At 35.0% G+C, this 23,299-nt stretch overlaps 1 protein-coding gene across 6 annotated transcripts in view; it reads left to right on the top strand.

The window, feature by feature from the left end:
* The window catches only part of Ank (Ankyrin), a 38,944-nt gene extending 24,971 nt beyond the window's left edge, over positions 1 to 13,973 (top strand). For 4 of the 6 annotated variants that reach the window (XM_044395425.2, XM_044395426.2, XM_044395422.2 and 1 more), the window contains exons 5-12: positions 5,595 to 5,698; positions 5,759 to 6,700; positions 9,149 to 9,479; positions 11,376 to 11,460; positions 11,523 to 11,747; positions 11,803 to 13,526; positions 13,581 to 13,678; positions 13,736 to 13,973. In XM_044395425.2, coding sequence (XP_044251360.1) covers positions 5,595 to 5,698; positions 5,759 to 6,700; positions 9,149 to 9,479; positions 11,376 to 11,460; positions 11,523 to 11,747; positions 11,803 to 13,526; positions 13,581 to 13,630 — 3,461 coding nt within the window. In that variant the 3' untranslated portion in view covers positions 13,631 to 13,678; positions 13,736 to 13,973. Of the gene's footprint in view, positions 1 to 5,313; positions 5,408 to 5,594; positions 5,699 to 5,758; positions 6,701 to 9,148; positions 9,480 to 11,375; positions 11,461 to 11,522; positions 11,748 to 11,802; positions 13,527 to 13,580; positions 13,679 to 13,735 lie in introns of those variants that run through there. The other 2 variants (XM_070218138.1, XM_044395427.2) reach the window with 2 other exon arrangements.
* The last annotated feature ends 9,326 nt before the right edge of the window (positions 13,974 to 23,299 follow it).

The following is a 23,299-nucleotide window of genomic DNA, read 5'->3' as shown; positions in this document are numbered from 1 at the left end:
TTACCGAAAAACGACCAGGGCTGGATGCATACACTAAATATGGAATATTCAATAATTATCGAATTTTATTTGACTTATTTGGAATATTTTCCAACAAGTTTTAAACTTAATTTATGTTTTTCTTGCTAAATTACAAAAAGAATATATGTTTAAAGCGCATATTGTACATAATAAAAGAAAAAATTAATAATTTGAAATACCCGCCAGGCTACATATTGCAGCCCTGAGCAGCGGTTTGCCGCGGCTGCGTTGGTTTATTTTCATTTCTAAGTTGGCAAGAATTTTAAAAGCGAACCAAAATGCCGTCTGCGAGAGGCTAGGACGCAGAGGAGATCCTTACAAACGGTTTTACATGGACTACCATGGAGATTCAACTCATTGGCCAGGTCCTTTTACAAGAATGCGGCCGCCCTGAGTAAATCCTTTGCCAATGTCGATATTATCGCGAATGAATCGGAAGAATATGGTGTCTTGCGCTGGTAACCTATGTTTACCCCTGAAAATTAGCAAAGCTTATTAGTTTAAATTAACAATAAACAAAAATGTTGTACTTTTTTACTTACATGTCTTCTTCTTCTTCTTCACAGCCAGCGTTTTACCTGGCAAAAATAGGACATTTTCACGACAGTGATGCCAACTTTTTGCAAAGGCGACCTGTTTTTATTAATTTCTCAATAACTACAACTTTTTTTACCATGAAATTTTTACCAGAAATAAGTTTCATTTTTAACTACAATACTAAGTACCTTTGAATAAATAATTCGTTAACAAAACATTTCGAATTTGGACGAATTTGGTATTTTAAAGTTCTAGCTAATTGGTGACACTGCCAGGTAGACGGTTTGCCGACAGATTTTTTTTAGCTAATTTTTTCGAGAGGTTTTGTAAAAAGCATATTTTTAAATATAAACCGAAATAGGTATAAAAATCGTAGTATGCAGGTAGTTCATAAAATTCATTAGAGTTGTCTTAAATTTTATATTTTTGGGAAACATTTGTAAGTTGGGTAATTTTATCAAAACGTCTTGCAAAATACGGGGGATTTAGAAACCGTCAAAAATGACGTCTGTGACACCGAGATTTGCTATTCGGGGGAAATTCGGTTGGAATGGATTTCTGTGACACCCCCGATATACTTTATGGGGTCGGAAACGTCTCCTTCACTGCGTTGCAAACATCTGCCTGAAATTATAATACCCTCTGCAAGGGTATAATAATTGATCTATAATTCTGGAAAAATTGTTGGGAAGGGCCATTAAAACTTAGAGCCAAACTAAATTTAGATATTATGTGCAGCTAAAAAAAACTAAAAGAAAATCCCATGGGGACCGCGATTTCTGAAGCGGAAAACGCCATTTTAGGGCCGTTTTCTCGTCCGTCCTGCAAAGTAAAATTTAGCTAATGGAAGGATAAATTTATCCCGGTGGCAAATCGGGTTTCGTTTTCTCGTCCTTCATTTAAAACTATAAATAAAAAGCGCACTAACAGAAGAGTTAACTAATTGCCCCAGAAAAAAAGTTGAAAATTTGACTTTCGCAAAATTTTCTAACTTTTCAAAGGGTGCTTAATGGTTTAAGATCTTTTTTGTGTCTTTTAAACGGAATTGAAGTGCTCTTTTTATAGGTGCCAAAAGTTTATCCGGCCTGTTCCAGTTTTCACTCGCATTAACAGTACTAAATTTCCCTTATTTGTTAGGGACATTTTATAATATTTTCCTTTGTTCCCTTTGCAAGGCAAAGAACAGTATTAAAAATCCCTGTGGGAAACATAGTGTTGCAAACTGCTAGAGCATACAGAGATGCCAAAGTCGAAAAACAAAAGCCCCTATCAAATGTCCCCGTTCCAATTTCACATGAATTAATGTGGTATTCCGAGCCAAAACACTTATATCGTTAATTACGATAAATTATCTTTCTTATAAAAGAACCATGAACCGTTTCGGATAAGTTTAGAATAAGTCCCAAACGAAATACTTACTTATATCCATACCGTGACAACTCTAGGCCATTTTTAGCAAATCCGAGCGGAGTTTAGAACAAGGGCGGCGAATTTGCATTAATTGTCAAGGCTAGAATTAACCGAATTTTAAGGTTCAACCATAATAATTATTATTAAGTCATATATGCAAATAATTTCGATTCCGATGATACAATTAGGAACATAAAACATCAAGGAATAGCATAAAAACCAGAACAAGGCCGTATATTAAATGTTCAAAATGTGAGTTAACATTCAAATCTGTCAAAATAATTATGCCGATCAGTGTAGACATAGAGGATTATAAGTTGGGACGGTCTGTAAGTTAAAACACCTTTTTTTATCAGAACTTTTGCGACTAAACAAATTTTTGTATTATTTTTTGTAGGAAAAACAGTATAAGCCAGCCTCAAGCCAGAGCCAGCTGCATGTACCATTATTCCCCAAAAAAGTTATTTTTTTTCAACTTTAAATTCTACAAAAAACTAAAAACGTGCTTAAAATAAATTGGTAAAAGCCTTAAAACGTAACTAATTAAACTCCTAATACTATTGTATTAGTTATACCCGTTACTCGAATAAACGCTAAGATCTCGGAAACTATAAAAGCAAGAAATTTAGGATTAACCATGCAGATTCTTGAGGTTCCTACGCTGCGCATCAGAAAATTGTTGGTCGATGTAAAACTTTTATGTTTATGCTTATACCTTAAAAATATCTAATAAGAATTTATTTTCATCTAACTGGTTATTGGGCATTGAAGTCAGCATCAAATGTTTTCCATACTAAACTGAAACGGGTTGCACTTTTCATCTCCTTTACATCCAAATGCGCATTTTTATGACAAAAAGTGTTAAAATTTGAGAAATCTCAAGGGCTATATAGCCATTTATTTTAAACTATTGTATTTAGCCAATTTTAACAAAGCGTGATTAATTAATTAATTACCATTTCAACACGGTATAGCACGTAGCACGCAGTCTGTAGCTTTAGTCGTTTAGAAACTATGAGCCTTCAGCTCGCCAAACTGGAGGGTTTTTGATAAAGTCGTAAAACAAACTTTGCTTATATTACAACGACCCCAAAAGCTTTAATTTTTTAAGTTTTCTCATTTACACTTTGCAATTTTAAATAGTTTAAGTCTTGGTATCTAATTCTTTTTGTTTTTGCGATTCCTTTCGATTGGTGTATCGGACCATTACATCCGATTTTTATTTAGCTTTTTATACCCTTGCAGATATTATAATTTCCGACTACATAAAGTTTATCGGCCCTGTTCTAGTTTTCACTTCCGAAAATTTCACACGGATTCGAATTTCCCAGACCTGTTCCAAGACTCACTTCCGAAAGAACTGCACGGATTCGAATTTCCCTCTGTTGTTACTCTGTTAACTTCCGAAAAATTTACACGGAAACTTTCCGCCAAGCATAAGACAGGCGGATTTAAATTCGGCAGTATAAAAATTTATTCTTTAAATATACTTCGCCAAGTCAATAATATTTTTATGCTATTCCTTGATGTTTTATGTTACTAATTGCACCATCGGAATCGAAATTATTTGCATATGGGACGTTCCATGTCAACCCGGCCACCCCACTTTTTTATTTTTTTTGTATGTGGACAGTACCACATTGATTGCAAAGCCACTTGCTTCCAATAGTTTACCTCATACCTATTTTGTCAATGTTACCACTCTTTCGCCGTATTATCGCGTTGAAAAGAAAACACAAAATCATTTTTATCCTGCGAACGGAAGAAACAATTGGCATGGTTCAAAAGCAGAAAACTCTGTCTTTCCATAGCCGATTACGAGTAAAAAAATAGATTTTATTAGACCGTAGATGACCAAGCGATAGCGTTTTTAAAGTCTAAAAGTAGGACTTCGTCCAAAGGGCCAGTCTGCAAAAATACCATTATATTTTTCTCAGAAAGCCCCATAGTTCACGCATTTTATGCCACTGGTTTCAAAGTGGGATCTCTCTTGAGGAATTAGCTATAAATTCTTTTCATTGATTTGTTAATTTTTTCCAAAGCATATACGACTATTTTGTATTACTTTCTAGTTTTTTTCTGACAGTTAACTACGCGATTATACGGCGAAAGAGAGGTAACATTGACAAAATAGGTATGAGGTAAACTATTGGAAGCAAGTGGCTTTGCAATCAATGTGGTACTGTAAATATACAAAAAAAATAAAAAAGTGGGGTGGCCGGGTTGACATGGAACGTCCCATATATGAAGTATATACTGTTGAGAATACTCTCACAAAAATTCATAACGATCGGAGAATTAGAACCAAAGTTGTAGCTATTTATAGCGCACTACCTGCACATCGGCCGTTACAAACTTGAAACTTTAAACGCGATTATCTCAGAATCTTTTTTTTTTTCGAAATTACCTTTGCGGTGGACACGATTACTAAAAAAGTATTAATCCGATCGACACCAAATTTTGATCACTTATTAACCTTAAACGAAGGATTTTCAATTTTTTTGTAAACTTCTTTTTTTAGAGCATAAAATCCAAAATTTTATACCTTGAAAATGTACATTTTTTGTTAAAACCGTCGCCATTTTTTTTTAATCAAAATTTTTACAAATCCTTCGTTCAGGGACTAGGCAATACAATATACTAACGAAATTTTTTTTAATTGGGGATTTGAGATGAACCGTTCTTGGGATATGATGTCCACCGCAAGTCACCATCGAAAAAAGACGATATAGGAATTTGGCATCTCTGTATACAGCTGTAAATAACCCCTTAGGGCTTGTACTCAACCCAACAAAAAGTCGTCCAAAACAAAATATTCATATGAAACAAAAATTTTTGACGTTGTTTTTCATATGAGGTTTTTTGTTTTGGACGACTTTTTGTTGGGTTGAGTACTAGGCCTTAACAAAAAAAGTGTTTTGGCTCGGAATACCACATTACTTCATGTGAAATTTAAACGGGGACATTTGATAGGGACGTTGTTTTTCGACTGTGGCAGCTCTGTATGCTCTAGCAGTTTGCAACACTATGTTTCCCACACTGATTTTTAATACTATTCTGTCGGGAACCTTGTAAAACTGCAAAGGGACCAAAGGTAAATATTATAAAATGTCCCTGACAAATAAGGGAAATTTAGTACTGTTAACGGGAAATCCGATAAAGTTAACAAATTCACTTCCGAGTGAAAACTGGAACAGAACGGTATATGTTTTTGATCAGCACCAATAGACAAGTCTATCTAGCCCGTCTATCCGTTTCTATGCGAACTAGTCTCTCAGTTTTAAAGCTATCTCGATGAAACTTTCGTTTTGTGGTAGGCATTTTGATATTTGACAATTTAAAACCCAAATCTAAAATTGGGCAATAGTACATCTGATATACCTGAAACGGAACCCATCGGATCGAGCTTTTAAAACTCTTATAGAAGGCTAATTAAACGGTAAGTTTGATTTTGAACTGCAAGGGTATACAAACTTTGGCATGCCGAAGTTAACTTCCTTTCATACATCATTTTCAACAATCTTACATGAGTTGAAAGGTATTTTTGCTCCGAAGCATGCGAAATGTTAAAGAATTGATGAAAGTGTTAAGTAATAAATAAATTGAACTAATTTCAAATTTTATAGGCTGTATGAATATTGTTATATATTTACTACAACATGAGGCTTGCCCGGATATACCAACAATACGCGGGGAAACACCACTTCATTTGGCCGCTCGTGCTAATCAGGTAATATTAAAAGGAATACAATATTATATTTGTAAATATAATTGTGTTAATTTATTTTAGACGGATATTATTCGAATTTTGCTCCGCAGTGCAAAAGTGGATGCTATTGCCCGTGAAGGCCAAACGCCACTACATGTGGCTTCCCGATTAGGAAATATTAATATAATTATGTTAATACTGCAGCATGGTGCGGATATCAATGCTAAAACTAACGACATGTATTCGGCGCTGCACATTGCTGCAAAGGAAGGGCAAGAGGATGTAGTTCAAGTGTTATTGGATAATGGTGCGCAACTGAATGCTATTACCAAAAAGGGGTTTACTCCGTTGCATTTAGCTAGCAAATACGGCAAGCAGAAGATAGTAACACTACTACTAGAAAAAGGAGCTTCTGTTGATTTTCAGGGAAAAAATGATGTGACCTCATTACACGTGGCCACGCACTATGACCATCAGCCCGTGGTAGAGATACTGCTAAAAAACGGCGCTTCACCGAAGTTATGTGCGCGAAATGGACAAAGTGCCATTCACATAGCTGCCAAGAAAAATAATCTGGAAATTGCGCAGCAGCTTCTGCAACAAGGTGCAGATGTTGGGGCTTTAAGCAAAAGCGGATTTTCTCCCTTACATTTGGCTGCCCAAGAAGGACACGTTGAAATGGTTCAACTACTTCTAGACTATGGCGCTACAAATACAGCTGCTAAAAACGGACTGACACCATTACATTTGGCTGCGCAGGAGGGCCATGTTATTGTTTCTCGGATTTTGCTGGAACACGGCGCTAAAATATCAGAACGCACTAAAAATGGTTATTCTCCCCTTCATATTGCTGCCCATAATGGTCACCTTGATCTTGTAAAATTTTTGCTTGAAAACGATGCTGACATTGAAATGTCTACTAATATTGGCTATACACCACTTCATCAAGCTGCTCAGCAAGGCCACATTATGATTATCAATCTCCTACTACGACACAAAGCGAATCCAAATGCTTTAACAAATGTGAGTTTTTATTAAATGGAAAAGTCTTAGCGTCTTGAATTTACTCTCTTAGCATTGGTCTTTTTGACTGACCACATATTACGTAATAGACATCTGCATGACTGGAATTAAACAGGCTTTGAAATGATTACTTTCGAATAGAATAGAGTTGATTAAGTGCTCAGCACACTATGACTGATTGAATCTTGATCCGTATGGAGTATAACTGCAAAGGCCTAGAGTTAAACGAGTGATAACGAAAAACAGAATGTCATATAGGCTGAAATCATTCGAGTTTTTCGAATCCTTTCGATTTCATATATGACGTCACAATGGCAAAATAGAACATTAATTTTGTTTTAATATACATATACATACACAAAAGGTACAATTATACAAGGTAGTCCCGTCACCAAAATGCAGTCCGTTAACAATGCTCACAACAAGTGCGAGAGAGAGGAGTCTGCGTAGTAAGTGCGAGAGAAACGACAATAGAACTTGTTGTTTAACCCTTAGATGATACATGGGGCTTAAATTGTTCATTTATAGAAAAAAAGTTGAAGTTTTTTATAATTTAATTTTTAATAGTTTCGAATTTGAAAGTAAACGTTGTTTTTGTTTTTGGATAGCTATTCTTTTGTTTAGGTTCCTAATTTTAAAATATATGGGAAACTTCGAGTAACATTTTTTATATCTAAATTAATTTTATTCATGAACCCTTTCCTCCCACAATGTCTTCTTCGTTATACATTTTGGTGCATTCATTAATTTTACGCCATAAGTGCAGACAGAAAGTGCAGAACGTCATTTTTGCTTTGCACAAGGGTTAATAGTGTGAAAACAATCGTTCCCACCTAATCTTTCCCTTCAACAAGCGAGAACGCACTGACAAAAAGCCGAATTATTAGGGAGCCCGACGGGACTACCTTGTATAATTGTACCAAGCATATATATATGTCTATTTTATTTTGTTATACATAAATAAGTATTTTTGCCTTTTTTTACTTACGAAATTACCAAGTTCACGGTAGTTATACCCGTTACTCGTACAGTAAAAGGGTATATTGTATTTGTGCAAAAGAAGTGTAACCAATCGGACTATTCGTTAAAAGTTACGGCGGATCAAAGTTTTTATCTCCATCTCCTTCGCACTCCCTTTAGCTGAGTAACGGGTATCTGATAGTCGGGGCACCCGACTATAGCGTTCTCTTTTGTTTTAACTCGAAACACATGCAATTAAACGAAAAAATATGCAACAAAAATGCTGGTTTCTCAGAACATCAAAATCCTCTACTATCGCCACATATTGTTATCATGCCAAATTCATATTTTAATTCTTAAAATTCGCGGCCCATGGAAGAAAAACACAAAATAGTGCAGCAAAGAGGCAGAAAGAAATGGTCTTGGACCGCGACTTCTTCTTTTTCTTTGTTATATTATTCTTCTTATTCTTAAGAAGTTGCGGTCCAAGGAAGACCATTCCTTTCTGCCTCTTCACTGAACTATTTTGTGCTTCTCCTCTATGGGCCGCGAATTCTTAGGTTTTCAATATGAAAATGTCATGGTCATATCTGTGGCGAGCTAAAACTAAAGTTAGCTTTGTAATTAAAAAAAAAAACAAAAAAGCCAAATAATATTCTTGGAGTACTCTACAATTCATTTAGAATTCTGTTAGTGCTAGGAGCCCTAGATCACGAAAATATCACTAATTTTTTTTTTTCATTTTTTCCATACAAACTGGTTGGATGGATTTAATTCAAACCTTTTGTATATTATTAAATGTCATTTAATTATCATCCACTAATTTTTATAGCCGATACTATCGGCTAATATATCGGTGGCAAAGCGATTGCTGGAATACTATTAAAAAGAATACTATTACTCTAAAAATAATCGGATTTCCATTTCGTTTTTACATTTCGCATAAGAACTTACAAAACCCGCTCCTGGAAAGCCCTTTTTTTAATTTTTTATTTTTGAGAATTTTTTGTGATTCTCCAAAATCAAAAATGCGTTTTTCACCTAAAAAATATGACTTTCGGCTTAAAAAAATATTTAAAGTTAAAAAATAAAAAAAAAACGCTTCCCAGGGGGCGGGTTTTTGTTATGCAGAAAAATATGCGACAAATTTGAAAACGATCGGTTGAGCCATTTAGAAATGCCACGGACTTTCGAAACGTTGTTTAGAGAAAAACACACTTAAAGATGCGTACGTAAACGTACATAAAGTCTTAGAGGTTAGCGTACTAATTTTGGCATAACTTCAAAAGTTTTAACGTTGTAGCTATTTAGAAGTAAATTTTCAAAGCGTTAATCATCCAGTTAAAGTTATTTGAATTATAAAGTTTAAAGTTAAAGTTTAAATTAAAAGTGACCATGCCATCTTATTCAAACAAACCCCAGTAAATGTCATATATGCCGAAGAATGACCTGCAATAAGCCCATCAGTAAATTAATATTTTCTTTCAGAACGGTAATACTGCTCTACACATTGCAAGTAATTTGGGATATATAACGGTTATGGAAACCCTTAAAATTGTCACTTCCACATCCATTGCTAGTACCAATACTGGTGTGATTGAAGAGAAGTGCAAGGTAATGTCTCCAGAGGTTATGCATGAAACCTTACTCTCCGATTCCGAAGACGAAACTGGTGATGATTTGTTAGACCATAATCACTACAAATACATGGCAACTGAGGATTTAAAAGGCAACTACAGTCAGGATCACCAAAACTTCGATACTACAAATCCTGAGCATGATCATTCTGATGTGCCGGCTCCGCTAATTTTTGACAAAGGTAACTTATATAAACACACCATTCCATTTTTACATAACAATAGAGGTCTAGGAACGACTTTTCGCTGTACTCGGGGGACAGTAGTCTGTTTAGACAGTAACGCATTATTGGCAGCTCAGAAAAAATAATGATCGGAATATGATTTTTTAGGGAGCATATAATTACTATGGATGAAGCAAAAGAAAAGTTTGTAGACCGTTTTTTGAATGTCCCAAGGTCCTTTGTACCTATATTTCATTGAAAAACTATTTATACCTGTTACTCGTAGAGTAAAAGGGTATATTGTATTCGTGCAAACGTATGTACCAGGTAGAAGGAAGCGTTTCCGACCCTACAATGTATATGTATTCTTGATCAGGGTCAATAGCCGAGACGAGTCGATCTAGCCATGTCCGTCTGTCCGTCCTCAGCTTGCTTCCAATCGCATAGAAATACCGGTTCCAACAAAATTTTCGGGTATTGGACCATTAAATCAAACCCTTTTATTTTGATCTAAAAAATCGTAAGCGAATGACGATGCGACTGAAGTGACGGTAGCTGTTATATGAGTACACAAAGGCACGGCCATCAAGTACAATTGCACCCAAAAAAAAATCGATATGAATCGTAGGTCAATTTGACCTTTTTTAAGATAATTTTTAACTTGATATGGGGCCAGGTAAATGTGATATGGTCGAAAATGTAAGAACGAAAATGTTCATTATTCCTGACCAAAACTTATTCTAGTGCGAGCAAGAAAACATGCTTGAAGTACGTAAGTTCGAATTTCGAATACGTCTTTCTCGCTTCCACTCATGTCATTTTGCTCGCCATATTGATTCTTGCGCTCTTTTTCGAAGTTAGAGAACCTCCGAGAGAGAGAATTCGGCAAAATGATTATTTAATGTAATTTTTATGAATATTTCAGGTAAAAACGATATGAGTAGGAATAACCAGAAAATTACCTGGATTTTACGGCGACGTGCTTTTTTTATGTGTGGCAAAGCCATTATCTTCTGAAGAATTCGCGTTTTTTTTAGCTTTTTAATTTATCCAATATTGGGTACATTCACGAGTACAATTTGCAAAGACGTAAACGCTTTTAATAATTCATTTATACGAGTATAATTGGAAGAGACATCCTCTTCTGAAGAATTCGCGGGTTTTCTAGAGACCTACTCATATTTATGCTCTGAAACTACATCTTGTTTATGAAACTTTTTGAAGTATTTCTTAAAACAAAAACTTTTTTTTTGATTTTACTTACTGTTACTTACCCTTAATGTTTGGCTTGGTTTTTGGCTCAAAAAAAAAACACTTTCATCTGCCTGCCCGTGTCAACGCTGAAAGCTCAGAAACTATAATGGCTAGAGAGTTGGTGTCTTGGATTTATGTTCCTTAGCTTCCCATTCAGCGCAATTTTATCATGCCAATGTGCCAAGCCCACTCTAAGCTTTGGCGACCACAATTTTGAAGCTAGATTAATAGTTTTAACTGAAATTTATTTGTTTCTTTAATACCTATCGATTGATCAAAAAACCACGAAAAACTGGCGCCCACAGTTTTGAAGGTAGATTGTTAATTGAAACTTAAATGTATTTATTTCTTCAATACCTATCGTTTGACCTAAAAAGTTTTCGACCCCACTCTAGCGCCCATATTGCATACGAAGTGGTACCACTACCTTTCTCGTTAATTCTTGTTTTAAAGTTGGTTACCTGAGTAACGGGTATCTGAAAGTCGAGGCACTTGACTATAGCGTTCTCCCTTGTTCTAAGAACCATAGTGTGAAAAGTAACGTAACGCTGTAGAAAAATATTTAAGATTCACCACACGAGAATTTCTTATTTAAGAGTGACTAACAAGGTAGAGCAAAAAGTTATGTTTTAATCCGGATAAATTAATTTCCATTCTTAGAAATGCTACACACCTGTATGAAAACATCTGAAATGGAACAAAAACCCGATAATGTCCCCATAGTCCGACCCCAGATTCATTTAGGGTAAGCATTTCTATGTTAGCTTATTATAATAAATACGCTTTAATTGACATACAACTTTTTAGGTTTCTCGTATCGTTTTTGGTGGACGCACGTGGTGGATCTATGCGCGGATATCGGCACAGTGGTGTGCGAATTATCGTCCCTCCAAAGGCCTGCGCTGAACCCACACGTTTAACTTGTCGTTATGTAAAGCCGCAAAGGGTAGTCAACCCTCCTCCTTTAATGGAAGGCGAAGCACTTGTTAGTCGTATCTTGGAAATGTCACCTGTCGACGGAGTGTTTTTAAGGTAAGCGTTGACTATACAATTTTCGCATCCAATAATTAATTAATTTGTATTTAAGGCCAATAACTATAGAGGTCCCTCACTTTGGAACTCTTAGGGAAAACGAACGTGAAATTATTATACTGCGTTCCGACAACGGAGAAAGTTGGCGGGAGCATAACCTATATGAAAGTGAGGAACTTATAAACGATGCTCATAAGGACACACAATTTGGTGATTTTTATAAAATAGAAGAATTACATACGGATCGTATCGTTCGAATCGTTACGCAAAATGTTCCGCATTTTTTTGCCGTTGTTTCGCGTGTTCGTCAGGAGGTGCACGCTATCGGACCTGATGGTGGAACCGTTTTCTCTACGGCAGTACCGCAGGTTCAAGCTATTTTTCCACCTCATGCATTGACCAAGAAAATTCGAGTCGGTCTTCAGGCACAGCCAGTAGACCTGGTTGGATGTTCCAAGCTGCTTGGTCAGGGCGTTGCTGTCTCACCAATAGTCACTGTGGAACCACGACGCCGAAAATTTCATAAGGCAATTACACTTAGTATTCCTGCTCCAAAAGCTTGTACCAAGAGTATGGTTAATGCATGCTATGGCAACGGAAATTCGAATTCACCTACTCTTAGACTATTGTGCTCCATTACCGGTGGTCAAACACGTGCAACATGGGAGGATGTTACTGGATCAACTCCGCTGACTTTTGTTAAGGATAGTATAACATTTACAACTACAGTTTCCGCCCGTTTTTGGCTGATGGATTGTCGCAATATTGTAGACGCCGGGCGAATGGCCACAGAACTTTACAGTCACTTGGCTAAAGTTCCTTTTCTTGTTAAGTTTGTAGTCTTTGCCAAACGCCTCTCCCAAACGGAAGCCAAATTCTCAGTGTTTTGCATGACTGATGATAAAGAGGACAAGACGCTTGAACAACAAGAATACTTTACAGAGGTTGCAAAAAGTAGGGATATTGAAGTATTGCAGGATCAAACTATATATCTAGAATTTGCTGGTAATGTGGTCCCTGTTTTAAAAGCAGGCGAGCAGCTTAATACCAAGTTCCAAGCATTTTGCGAAAATCGGCTTTCATTTATTGCCCATATTAAAGATCCGGAATTTCCTCAAGGTCGCATTTGTTTTATGAATAATCCAAAAGTGGCACATGATGATGTGCCACAGAATCCGCTTTGTAGTCTAAATGTTTCGGTAGATATGAATACTATGAAAATACACCAGGAGAACGATAAGTTGTATAGTTCAAAACACGGTATTAATATTCATGGTAAAACAAACCATAATTACAGTAATTCAAAAATAAATGCGGATCCAGCGACTGCAGAACAAAATATAAAAGAATCTATTACCGAAGTTTATATGAAGTCCAGAAACATTGAAAGAACTCAAAGGCCTGATATGACATTAATCGATATATGTAGCCATATAGGTAGTGACTGGCCTCAGCTAGCCAAAGAATTGGGTGTTCCCGAGACCGACATCGAGCTTGTCAAAGCAGAGTACATTAGTGACGACTGCGAGCAGCAGAGCATGGTAATGCTGCAACTCTGGCTAGAGCATGGAGGCGTTTCAACAGGAAATGTATTAGCTGAAGCCCTTGACAATATTGGACGTGCGGACATAGTGGAAAAGTGTATTCAAAATGTTGATTTTGATACTGATAAATTTGAACAAGATCTAGGCACTATCAGCATTGAAAACCCAGCGGATTGTAAAGATCCATCGACGACAATTTTAGAACCTGACACAGATATATTTCAAAAGGAGGATGGTAAAATTAAAGACTAAATGTTGCAAAACACATAATTTTTTTCAATACGTACAGCACATCTGGCATCACCAAAAGAAATTGAACTTAACGCAAAACTGAATTAGGAAATATTACTACAGTCCTAAATAAACAGGAACAACGTCTAAAGCCAGGTAACTAGGATTTTCTTAATAGTAATCGTGTTAAAATAAATTAATTTTTATTTGCAGAAGAAGATATTTCAACCAAGTTTTATTATTTATGTCAAAAATCATCGGTAGAGTTAATTTTTCTCAATCTTATTTTATTAACCCTTCTAACCATTTATTTGTGACTGTAACGATCTATATCCTGTCTAAGAGTTATGCAATATATAATGAATAAATGTTAACAGCTCTAATATTTTGTTTACTGTTCAAAATAAAAATACAAATCTAATAAATTGTTTATCCATTTATAATATATAAATTGAAACTTTGTTTTTGAATATAACAAAATGAAACACAAAACACAAATTTAAAAAATTTTCTTTAGTTTTTAAGATGATTTTTGTTACATCAACGGCCGGAGAGTGCAGACGTGTTTTGCGCGAGCTCCGGAGAAAAGCAGCTTTAAAGTGAAAAACAAATAACTAAAAATATAGGGGAGTAGTGTAATAAAGGCAATCTTATTGCTTAAAACACACTATAAAGAGATTCATAATAATATGTGCTATGTATAAAACTAGTGCAAAGTTATTATATAAACTAAGAAGTGCCACGAGTAATAGCTCAATGAGCGGCGATTCAAAAAATGAGCGTAGAAGCTCCGTAGACCAGAGAAACAGTTATATCTCCTAAGCCAGCGATGCAACATATCTCGGCGTCCACCTCGACAGACGCATAAGCTGTCGGAGGCGCATTGAATGCAAGAAAGTACACCTCAGACTTAAAACTAGCAGCCTCCACTGGATTATAAGCTCTCGATCACCCCTGTGTCTGGACTTTAAAGTTATTCTCTGAGTCAAAATCGGCCAAGTGGGCCACCCCTGTTCTGAAGGTCCGATTTTCATCGAACTTTTTTACTTTTCCGGTTCACAACGACAATATAAGAACTTCATTTTAACGGTTTTTTGAAATTTGGAGTTTTACCGAAGTTATAGGGATCAAAATAAGTGTTGGGACTTACCTAGATACTTTTACCTAGGTACAATTTAGTGGTACCTTTTACCTTACCTATGTATAAAAATAATTGGGTACCTTTTACCTTACCTAGCTACAAATTTTTATATACCTTTGGAATTATTAAGGTACTTACATACAGCTGTGAAAAAAATAATAGCACCACTAACCCAAAAAAATTTTAACTAGTCACCCTACTCACATTTTTTAACTTTTTTAACTTTCCAAAACGGGTTTTAAATAGTAAGACTAAACATAATTTGAATATGAAAAAAATGTTAGCTTTATAAAATGTTTCTGGACTTATTTAAGAAAATCTATGCAAAACTGGAAAAACGTACGAAAAAAATAATAGCACCACTTCTCTAAAAATAGAATAAAAGTTAGAAAAATGACAAATGGGTAACTTAAACTTTAGTTGGCGGTAGCTAACAAGTAAATCTAAGTTTAAAGTGTAAATATCTTTTGCTATTTTTGGATATAATGACTTACTATCGATTAAACAAGCCAGGACCCTACCTTTAAAGGAATTGGGGCCCAAAACTCATGATATATTTTGAAAGTTATTCGGAAATGATTTAAGACGTTTTAGATTAACTGTATAAAGTGTCTTAAAAAAAAAACTCGAAGATTTTTTGTTGTGTTATGGTCAAGCGAGTACACAAGTCAATGTATATTGCTTACTGAGTACTTTCGAACTCTTTCTTTGCTATCCTGACCGTGATCCTGGCCGGATTTTATTGCTCAAAGATTCATTTAAGAAGTATTTTGTATTCAGTTTAAGCTACCAATTACTACCGTATTACTATTTACATCATATGATGATTCATGAACGATGTATTCATCCGTATAGATCTTACTTTAAGAAGGAAAAACAAGCCTATGTTAATACTAGGTCCATGCTCAGTAAATGGATGTTTTGGTACCATGATCTTGGTCAATTTAGGTGTTTAGAAGACACATGACTTATAAAAAGGATTTCTTCTTACCCAATTTAACTTTGCCTTCACACATTCTCATAAGTTTGCGGGCATTCATTTGTAAGTTTTTTTGACGGGCCCTATGCCCTTGTAAATGTGTTTCGCATTTCGGCTAGGATTTTTTTTTAAGTGCATGTTTTATAAATTTGTTTATTGAAACATTATCTAACTATTAAAATATTCCATTTTATTTTAAGCACGTGTTTTAGTTTAGCTTTGGCCCTGATAAGATTCTTTGTGCTTTGTGATATAACATTTTGGAAGGAAAAATGGGCCAGGACTCGGTTTTTCTGTGTTATTCTTCAAAGTTTATGCCATTCTTAATGAAGGTGATCCAAAACCTAACCAATCCAACCGGTTTTCATGACCGTTTTCCATCCAATATGTTTCTTTTTTGAATATTTTTCTTTTCCGACTTGGAAAATTTTCCACATGTCCTTGTATTGCCAAATGGTAATCAATTTGATGTCTGGATATCAGGGGAAGTTAGTTTTAGTCAAATCTCATAAAATATATCCTTTATACACAAGAATATTAGCGCATCGTAACGTTTTATTTAAAGAAAACGGAAGTGGTGCTATTATTTTTTTCGGCCTTTTTTTGACTTTTTTTCTTAAAATCTGAAAAAATTATATGTAGACAATATTTTCGATATCCGTATCAATTTTTTCAAATAGGTGGAATACTAATCAAGATAATAAACAAGAAAGGAAGCTAGCTTCGGCCAGCCGAAGCTTATATACCCTTGCAGATCATTCCTATTAATTAACAAATCGCAAAAATGTTAATTTTCTAATATTTCTCATTAATTTTCCGATCGTTCCTATGGCAGCTATATGATATAGTCGTCCGATTTTGATCAAATTAAAATTGAAATTCGGAAATATTTAAAAAGAGTCATATCCTAGAGTAGAAGATAATACAATAAAAATCAAAGAAGCTAGAATTTATTTCCTATTACTTTTCCATTAATTTTCCGATCGTTCCTATGGCAGCTATATGATATAGTAGTCCGATTTTTTAAATAATTAATTCGAAATTCAGAAATATTTAAAAAATAACATCCCCAAAAGTAGAAGGTAATATTTCAAAAAACACCGAAGCTAGAATTTTTTAAAGTTTTTTTCTTCCGATCCTTCCTATGGGAGCTATAAGATATAGTTGTCCGATCCGGTCGGCTCCGACATATATACTACCTGCAATAGAAAGAAGACTTTTGCGAAAGTTTCGTCCCGATAGCTCAAAAACTGAGAGACTAGTTTGCGTAGAAACAGACAGACGGACAGACGGACAGACGGACAGACGGACAGACAGACAGACGGACAGACGGACATGGCTAGATCGACTCGTCTTGTGATGCTGATCAAGAATATATATACTTTATGGGGTCGGAAACGTCTCCTTCACTGCGTTGCAAACTTCTGACTGAAATCATAATACCCTCTGCAAGGGTATAAAAACACTTCTTATATAAAAATCCCCGTTTTCCACATATTTCTTTAATATTAAGAACCTGTGACGAAGTGGCATTACCTTTGCATTGCAATTTTCTCAAATGCACAAAACAATTTGACTTTGCGCGACAGACATGGCCGAAAAAGAAAATTTAAACGAGAAAGTGTTGCCAACAATATTAAATGGCAAATTTTTTAACCCGGACGGCAAGTGCGTGTTGTGTGTTAATAAAACAATATAATTCGATGATAAATCGACAGGAAATCTGCACACACAGCCTAAGCCTATTTTTATGTGTGAAATATGTACATTGTACATATACACATTACTTACATATGTATGTACATATTTGAGAATGAAAACTAATCGCGGTTTTATTTTATATAATTTTGTGCACGAATGTATGTTCCCATCACTACACCAATTTATTTATGAAACCAAAGTGTATTTGGCGCGCAAAAATGCCGTATGTACGTAAACAAACGGCATATACATATGCACAATATACATATAGTCAATGTTTCTACATACGGAATTTTTGCGCGCCAAATATGTACATGAGGGTTTCATAAATATATTAATGAAGTGATACGTGCATACAATTATTCATGCCGCGTGTTTTTAAAATATATACACAAAATTATTTAAGCTTATATTTATAAATAATTGGATTTAATTTCAACAACTTTAGAGGATTCATCCAAGCAGTTACACGGACTACGAGGCCATGAAAGCTAAGAAAGCTAAGACAAATATGGAACTTTGTAAGGAAAATTAAAAATCGTTTTTTCGGTTCCTTGAGCTCAGCTTTTATAAAAAATAAAAAAACAATATATTTACCTTTTACCTTTACCTAGGTACTGGGAAATTGAAGTACCTTTACCTTACCTAGGTATTTATTTTTGCCCAATACCTTTTACCTTACCTAGGTACAAAAACACAGTACCTTTCCCAACACTGGTCAAAATATGGCATTTTTTACACTTTTTCGAAAAAGTTGCACTCAGTCTAGGGATGTCGAAAATATATCAAAATATCAATATATCGATATTTTTTACGAAAAAATAAATATTTTTTCGTGATATTTTTTTTGAATAATTATCATATATCATCGATTTTTTTTACATTTTTTTGATAATTTTAAGTGGTCTTACTTTTCATCGGGACAAGAAAAAATACATATGTGAAAGATGAGCGCCGCTAAAATTTATTTTTCGGCAAGTGAAAATGCATAGCATAGCATTCAGAATTCAAGAAAACGCGGTAAAAAAAATGCGCGGGAAATACTTGATTTTAATATTATAAATAAAAGCAAAAGAAAGCAAAAATAAATATTGTTTTCTTTTATTTATTAATAAATATAAACTAAAAATTATAAAAATATAATTTAAGATCGTATGTGGGTTAATGTTTAGTGGTTATTGCTTATGCAGCTTAAAATTAAAAAAAAATATTAAAACAAAAATATCAAAAATATCTGATATGAAGATATTTTTTTTTCTGATATATCAAATATCATTTTGATTTTTTTTAAATAAAGAATATCATCGATACGATATTTTTAAATATTTCGACATCCCTAACTCAGTCATTAATTCATAACCTCGGAGCGGTAAGAGAAATCTTTATGATGTTTTCACTAATCGCAATATCGATTTGAAGAAGGGCGCACAGCGGTTTCCCATATAAAACAACAAAAAGTGCCTCATTGACAGCTGCAGTCGGCTGACCCTTTTTTTTTTTTTTTGATCTTTTTCGTAATGAATCAAACTTCTTTTTTAAATGGTTTTAAACTCTATAGCTGGTAAAAAACACTGAAAAAAATAAAAACTAAAAAAAATTTTAATTTATTTTTAAGAAAAATAAATTTTATGGAAAGCCATATTAATTCTTGGGCGATTAGTGAAAACATCATAAAGATATCTCTTACCCTTCCGAAGCTATGAATTAATGACTGAGTGCAACTTTTTCGAAAAAGTGTTAAAAATGCCATATTTCGACCCCTATAACTTCGGTAAAACTCAAAATTTCGAAAAACCGTTCAAATGGAGTTCTTATATTGCCGTTGTGAACCGGAAAAGTAAAAAAGTTCGATGAAAATCGGACTTTCGGAACAGGGGTGGCCCACTTGGCAGATTTTGACTCCTCTACAGCTTAACTCTTAAGCCCATTTGGACTTACGGCTTCGAGCTTTGGGGGAATGCGAGCAACAGCAACGTCGACATCATACAGCGCTCACAATCAAAAATCCTGCGAACAATCTCTGGGGCACCATGGTATGTTCGGAACGAAAACATCCACAGGGATCTAGGCATACCACTGGTTAAAAATGAAATATCAAAGCAGAAAGCGGCCTACCATAATAAGACTACACTGCACCCAAATAATCTCGTAAGGAACCTAACACGGGTTTTGAACAGAACTCGTCTACATCGAAACGATCTGCCAGGGCCCGTTAGTCTAAGCTCAGTCTACATGACTGTGATTTAAGTTATATTCTTAAGATTTGATATACTTATTGTTAGTCTCATTATAGAGAAGATTCAATAAATAAAGCATATGGGCACTTCCACCAAAAGGTCCACCAAGCCAAAAACCTTGAAACTTGAATAAAACATATTTCCACATAATTTTGCCCCAATATTAGTTTCTAAATAGTTTGATCCTGAGCTTAACTAAAAATTTGGAGTATAGTTTGATTATTTTTATGAAAAACCCCACCAATATACGCAAAAATTAGTTTTTGGCTATTTTTTTTTGTTAGTTTTTCGACCGGTCTTCAGTTGTTAATTTATCCTTTAGGAATGGTAATATGTGACATTATTCTGTACTGACTGCTTCATTTACATGTTAAACTATTAAGTTAAATGCAAAACAGCCAGTAATTAAGGGATAGAGGTAAAGAAATACACTTTACAAAACGCTAAGAAAATATGTCCCGGGCGACATGTCCCGAGCAATTGTGGTTGAAACTGCATTAAAAAGAACGGTAAACAATTTTTGAGTAAAACCAAAACCATTTCATAGCGACATGTTTGTGCAACATTCTAAAAAAAATCACATTCAAATATTCCATCAGAATTCGCTAAATTCTGTTGTTGAACGAACTTCCCCGAAATCCACTTCTATTTTTGTCCCGAGCGAATACGGCAGTTTTTTAACGATATCTGAAAAACTAAAAGTGGTACAAAATCAAGATTTTTACACGAAATAGAGCTTGGGAAGAGTGAAAAGAAAAGCCCATTATTAAAATTAAAGTCAATTTTTTTTCAACTTTAAAAAAAGATGATGAAAACATTAGGTATAAGGTTAAAAATAAAATGGAAAATACCTATGATTTTATTTATTCGCGTTTACACACAAGTGCGCGTCCAATTTAGACCAACATATCAACCGCAGTAAAGTTGTACCCACTGCAATGTCATCGCTGCAATTTCAATATTCTGCAGCCTCAGCTGAGCCAACGACGCTGATCGATGAGGGTCTTTGGCATTAACAAATAAACTAACTTTGCGTTTTTTTCTATGAAAACTGGTGGGATGGATTAAATTTAAACCTTTTGTATATTTTTAAGTGTCATTTAAATAACATCGACTTATTTTTATAGCCGATACTACTGGGGCAAAGCGATTGCCTGAACGCCAAAAATTGACAGATTTCCAATCTGCTCTGTTAACTTCTAAAGTTTTTTTCCGATTAACATAAAACTTGTTTGTATAAGATTGTTTCTTAGCATCTTTGTTATTCTAAAAGAAAAAAATGGAATTTTTTTTTTTCAATACCCTACTCTACCTTTTTGAAGGAATCAGCTATAGGACACTCATTCGTGTTGGCGGCCGTCTAGAAAATGTGCAAATACCAGTAGAAGCCAAGTACCCACCTTTACTGCCAAAAAATCACACATCCACATATAAACTCGTCAAACTAACATGTACGTAAGGGCCAAGTCGGAATCTTAGGTCTTCAGGTATGGATCGTTAATTCTCGTTGACTGGTTAGCAAAGTGGTGCGCGACTGTGCCCACTGTTATTACTACAAGCCTCGTTTGCTGGACTAGATCATGGGGTCACTTCGTGCTGACCGGTTGTCACTCACAAAACCCTTTGCTGTCTCTGCAGTCGACCTGTGTGGTCCATTTCCGACGTCCTATCGTATTCGCGGAAAGGCTCCATAGAAAACATACATGGCGGTCTTTGTTTGCTTTGCCACCAAAGCAGTACAAGTATTTATTCTCTGTTTAAAGTGCTTTATCGGGCGAAGAAGTTTGCCAAGCCGGGTTTTCTGCGACAACGCAACCAACTCAATTTGAGAAATTTAAAATGCATCTCTTTAGCCAGCAAGGCAATGTATGAGATAGGAATTTCCACCACGCGCGGCTTGGGAGGCGGCTTTTGGGAGTCGCCGGTAAAGTCCAGTTGATGCTGGAGTGGTTGTCAATTCACGACCCCACGCTCCTCTTTAAGAATATCCAAGCAATGGACAAGCCCTAACACCATTGCATTTTATGGTTGTAAAGGCACTTCCAGAGCCAAGTTTAGAGAAATGCAACCTATCGCACTTGACACGTAGGCAACGGGTCACCCACATCAAGCAATAATTCTGGCAGCTTTGGCGACGAGATTACTTCCACAACTTGCAGGGCCGCAGCAAGTGGCTTTTTCCAAAGGCGACACAGTTTCGTCGTCCAATTCGTAAAGTTGCGCCCCTGCCTTTTTCACCAGTATCTTGAAAGAAAGATCGTCCTTCTAACGGGCGAAGTAGAGGAGACCCTTTTGCCCCTTTATTTTAGTTGAAATTTATTTATTCATTTACTTATTAATATCCTAATGAGCGTTACAAGTAAAAACTTTTATTTATGTCGTTAGTCACAACGGATTGAGTAAAGAAAAATGACAATAATTTAATTTAAATGGATTACTTAAAAAATAAAAATGTTGATTTTACATTTCGAGAATAAGATCTGTAATAATGTATAAGTTTGTTGATTTTTAATGTAAATTTAGATGCGCTTCTGATTAGTGATGTAAAAAAACATCGATGCATCGAGCATCGATGTTTTTTGGCCGATGTTTTCCGATGTTTTTCGATGTTTTATGTTATGCCGATGTTTATCGATGCATCGATGTTTAACGTCGATGTTTAAGCACATATGGTTTCAGTGCCGCACGGAAAAAATCGGGGTTTTTTGCTTTAATTGGTTCCTTCTGAACGGGTTTTTTCAGCGGCGTCATATGTATTAAGCCAGAAAAGAAACAGGCTAAGACCTGACCGACTAAACCGCATTTTATTTTTGCAAAGCATTGACAAAAAATACTTTTTTGAAAAAATTTAATTACATTATATAATTATAATAATTAATATTGCTTTAAAGGAATACCAAAAAGACTGCAAAGGAAGCACTTGTTATATTATTTTTATAAAAAATACTGCTAAGGATGCTGTTATATTCTTATGTTTGCTCATGAATTGATATAGTTTTAAGTTATGTTTATAAAATGGTTAACAAAATGAAAAAATTAAAAACTAAGAAAGCATTTGTTTTTGTAGTCTTAATTCCTATTTTTTTTATGTAAAATTGAATTAGGAAAAATAACATAATGGGTCGAAAACATCGATGCATCGATGTTTCGAGCCGATGTTCCACACAACATCGATGTTTCATTTTGCAAACAACGATGAACATCGACATCGAAGTTTCGGCCCAAATTTACATCACTACTTCTGATGGTTCTTATGACATGCGGAAGATTGTTCCATAGGCGAATTAAATAAAATTAAATAAATAATTGCCTCCTCGAGCATAAGGTGTTATATCGAGGGATAATATCCCTGCAGGAAAAATGCGAGCTGGTCTGAAAAGCAACTAGTTATACAACTAATATAAAGGCACCAGAATTTGTCTGAGTGCATTTCGACTACACATGGTTTAGAAAATTTGTTCTTGTCGAAAAAATGAATAATACAAAACTAGTGAAACTTGTCTCGGACTGGTACCTTTCTGACAAAAAAAACCTTACAAATATTTAATTGGTAGAACAAATACATGTCTACATGTACACGAACTGGAATTTAACTAGTTGCAATTGAAACACATATGTTCCAAAAATATAGCCTAGGGTGTAAATGTCTTGGGAAGTTTAACACAAAACCAATCAAACTGAAAAGCCCAGCGGGAACATTCCTCTGGAAAATATGATAT

This window comes from Drosophila takahashii, chromosome 4, assembly GCF_030179915.1.
Source record: "Drosophila takahashii strain IR98-3 E-12201 chromosome 4, DtakHiC1v2, whole genome shotgun sequence".
Taxonomy (NCBI): domain Eukaryota; kingdom Metazoa; phylum Arthropoda; class Insecta; order Diptera; family Drosophilidae; genus Drosophila; species Drosophila takahashii.
The sequence above is the reverse complement of the archived record's forward strand: the minus strand, read 5'-3'. Positions and strand labels throughout refer to the sequence as shown.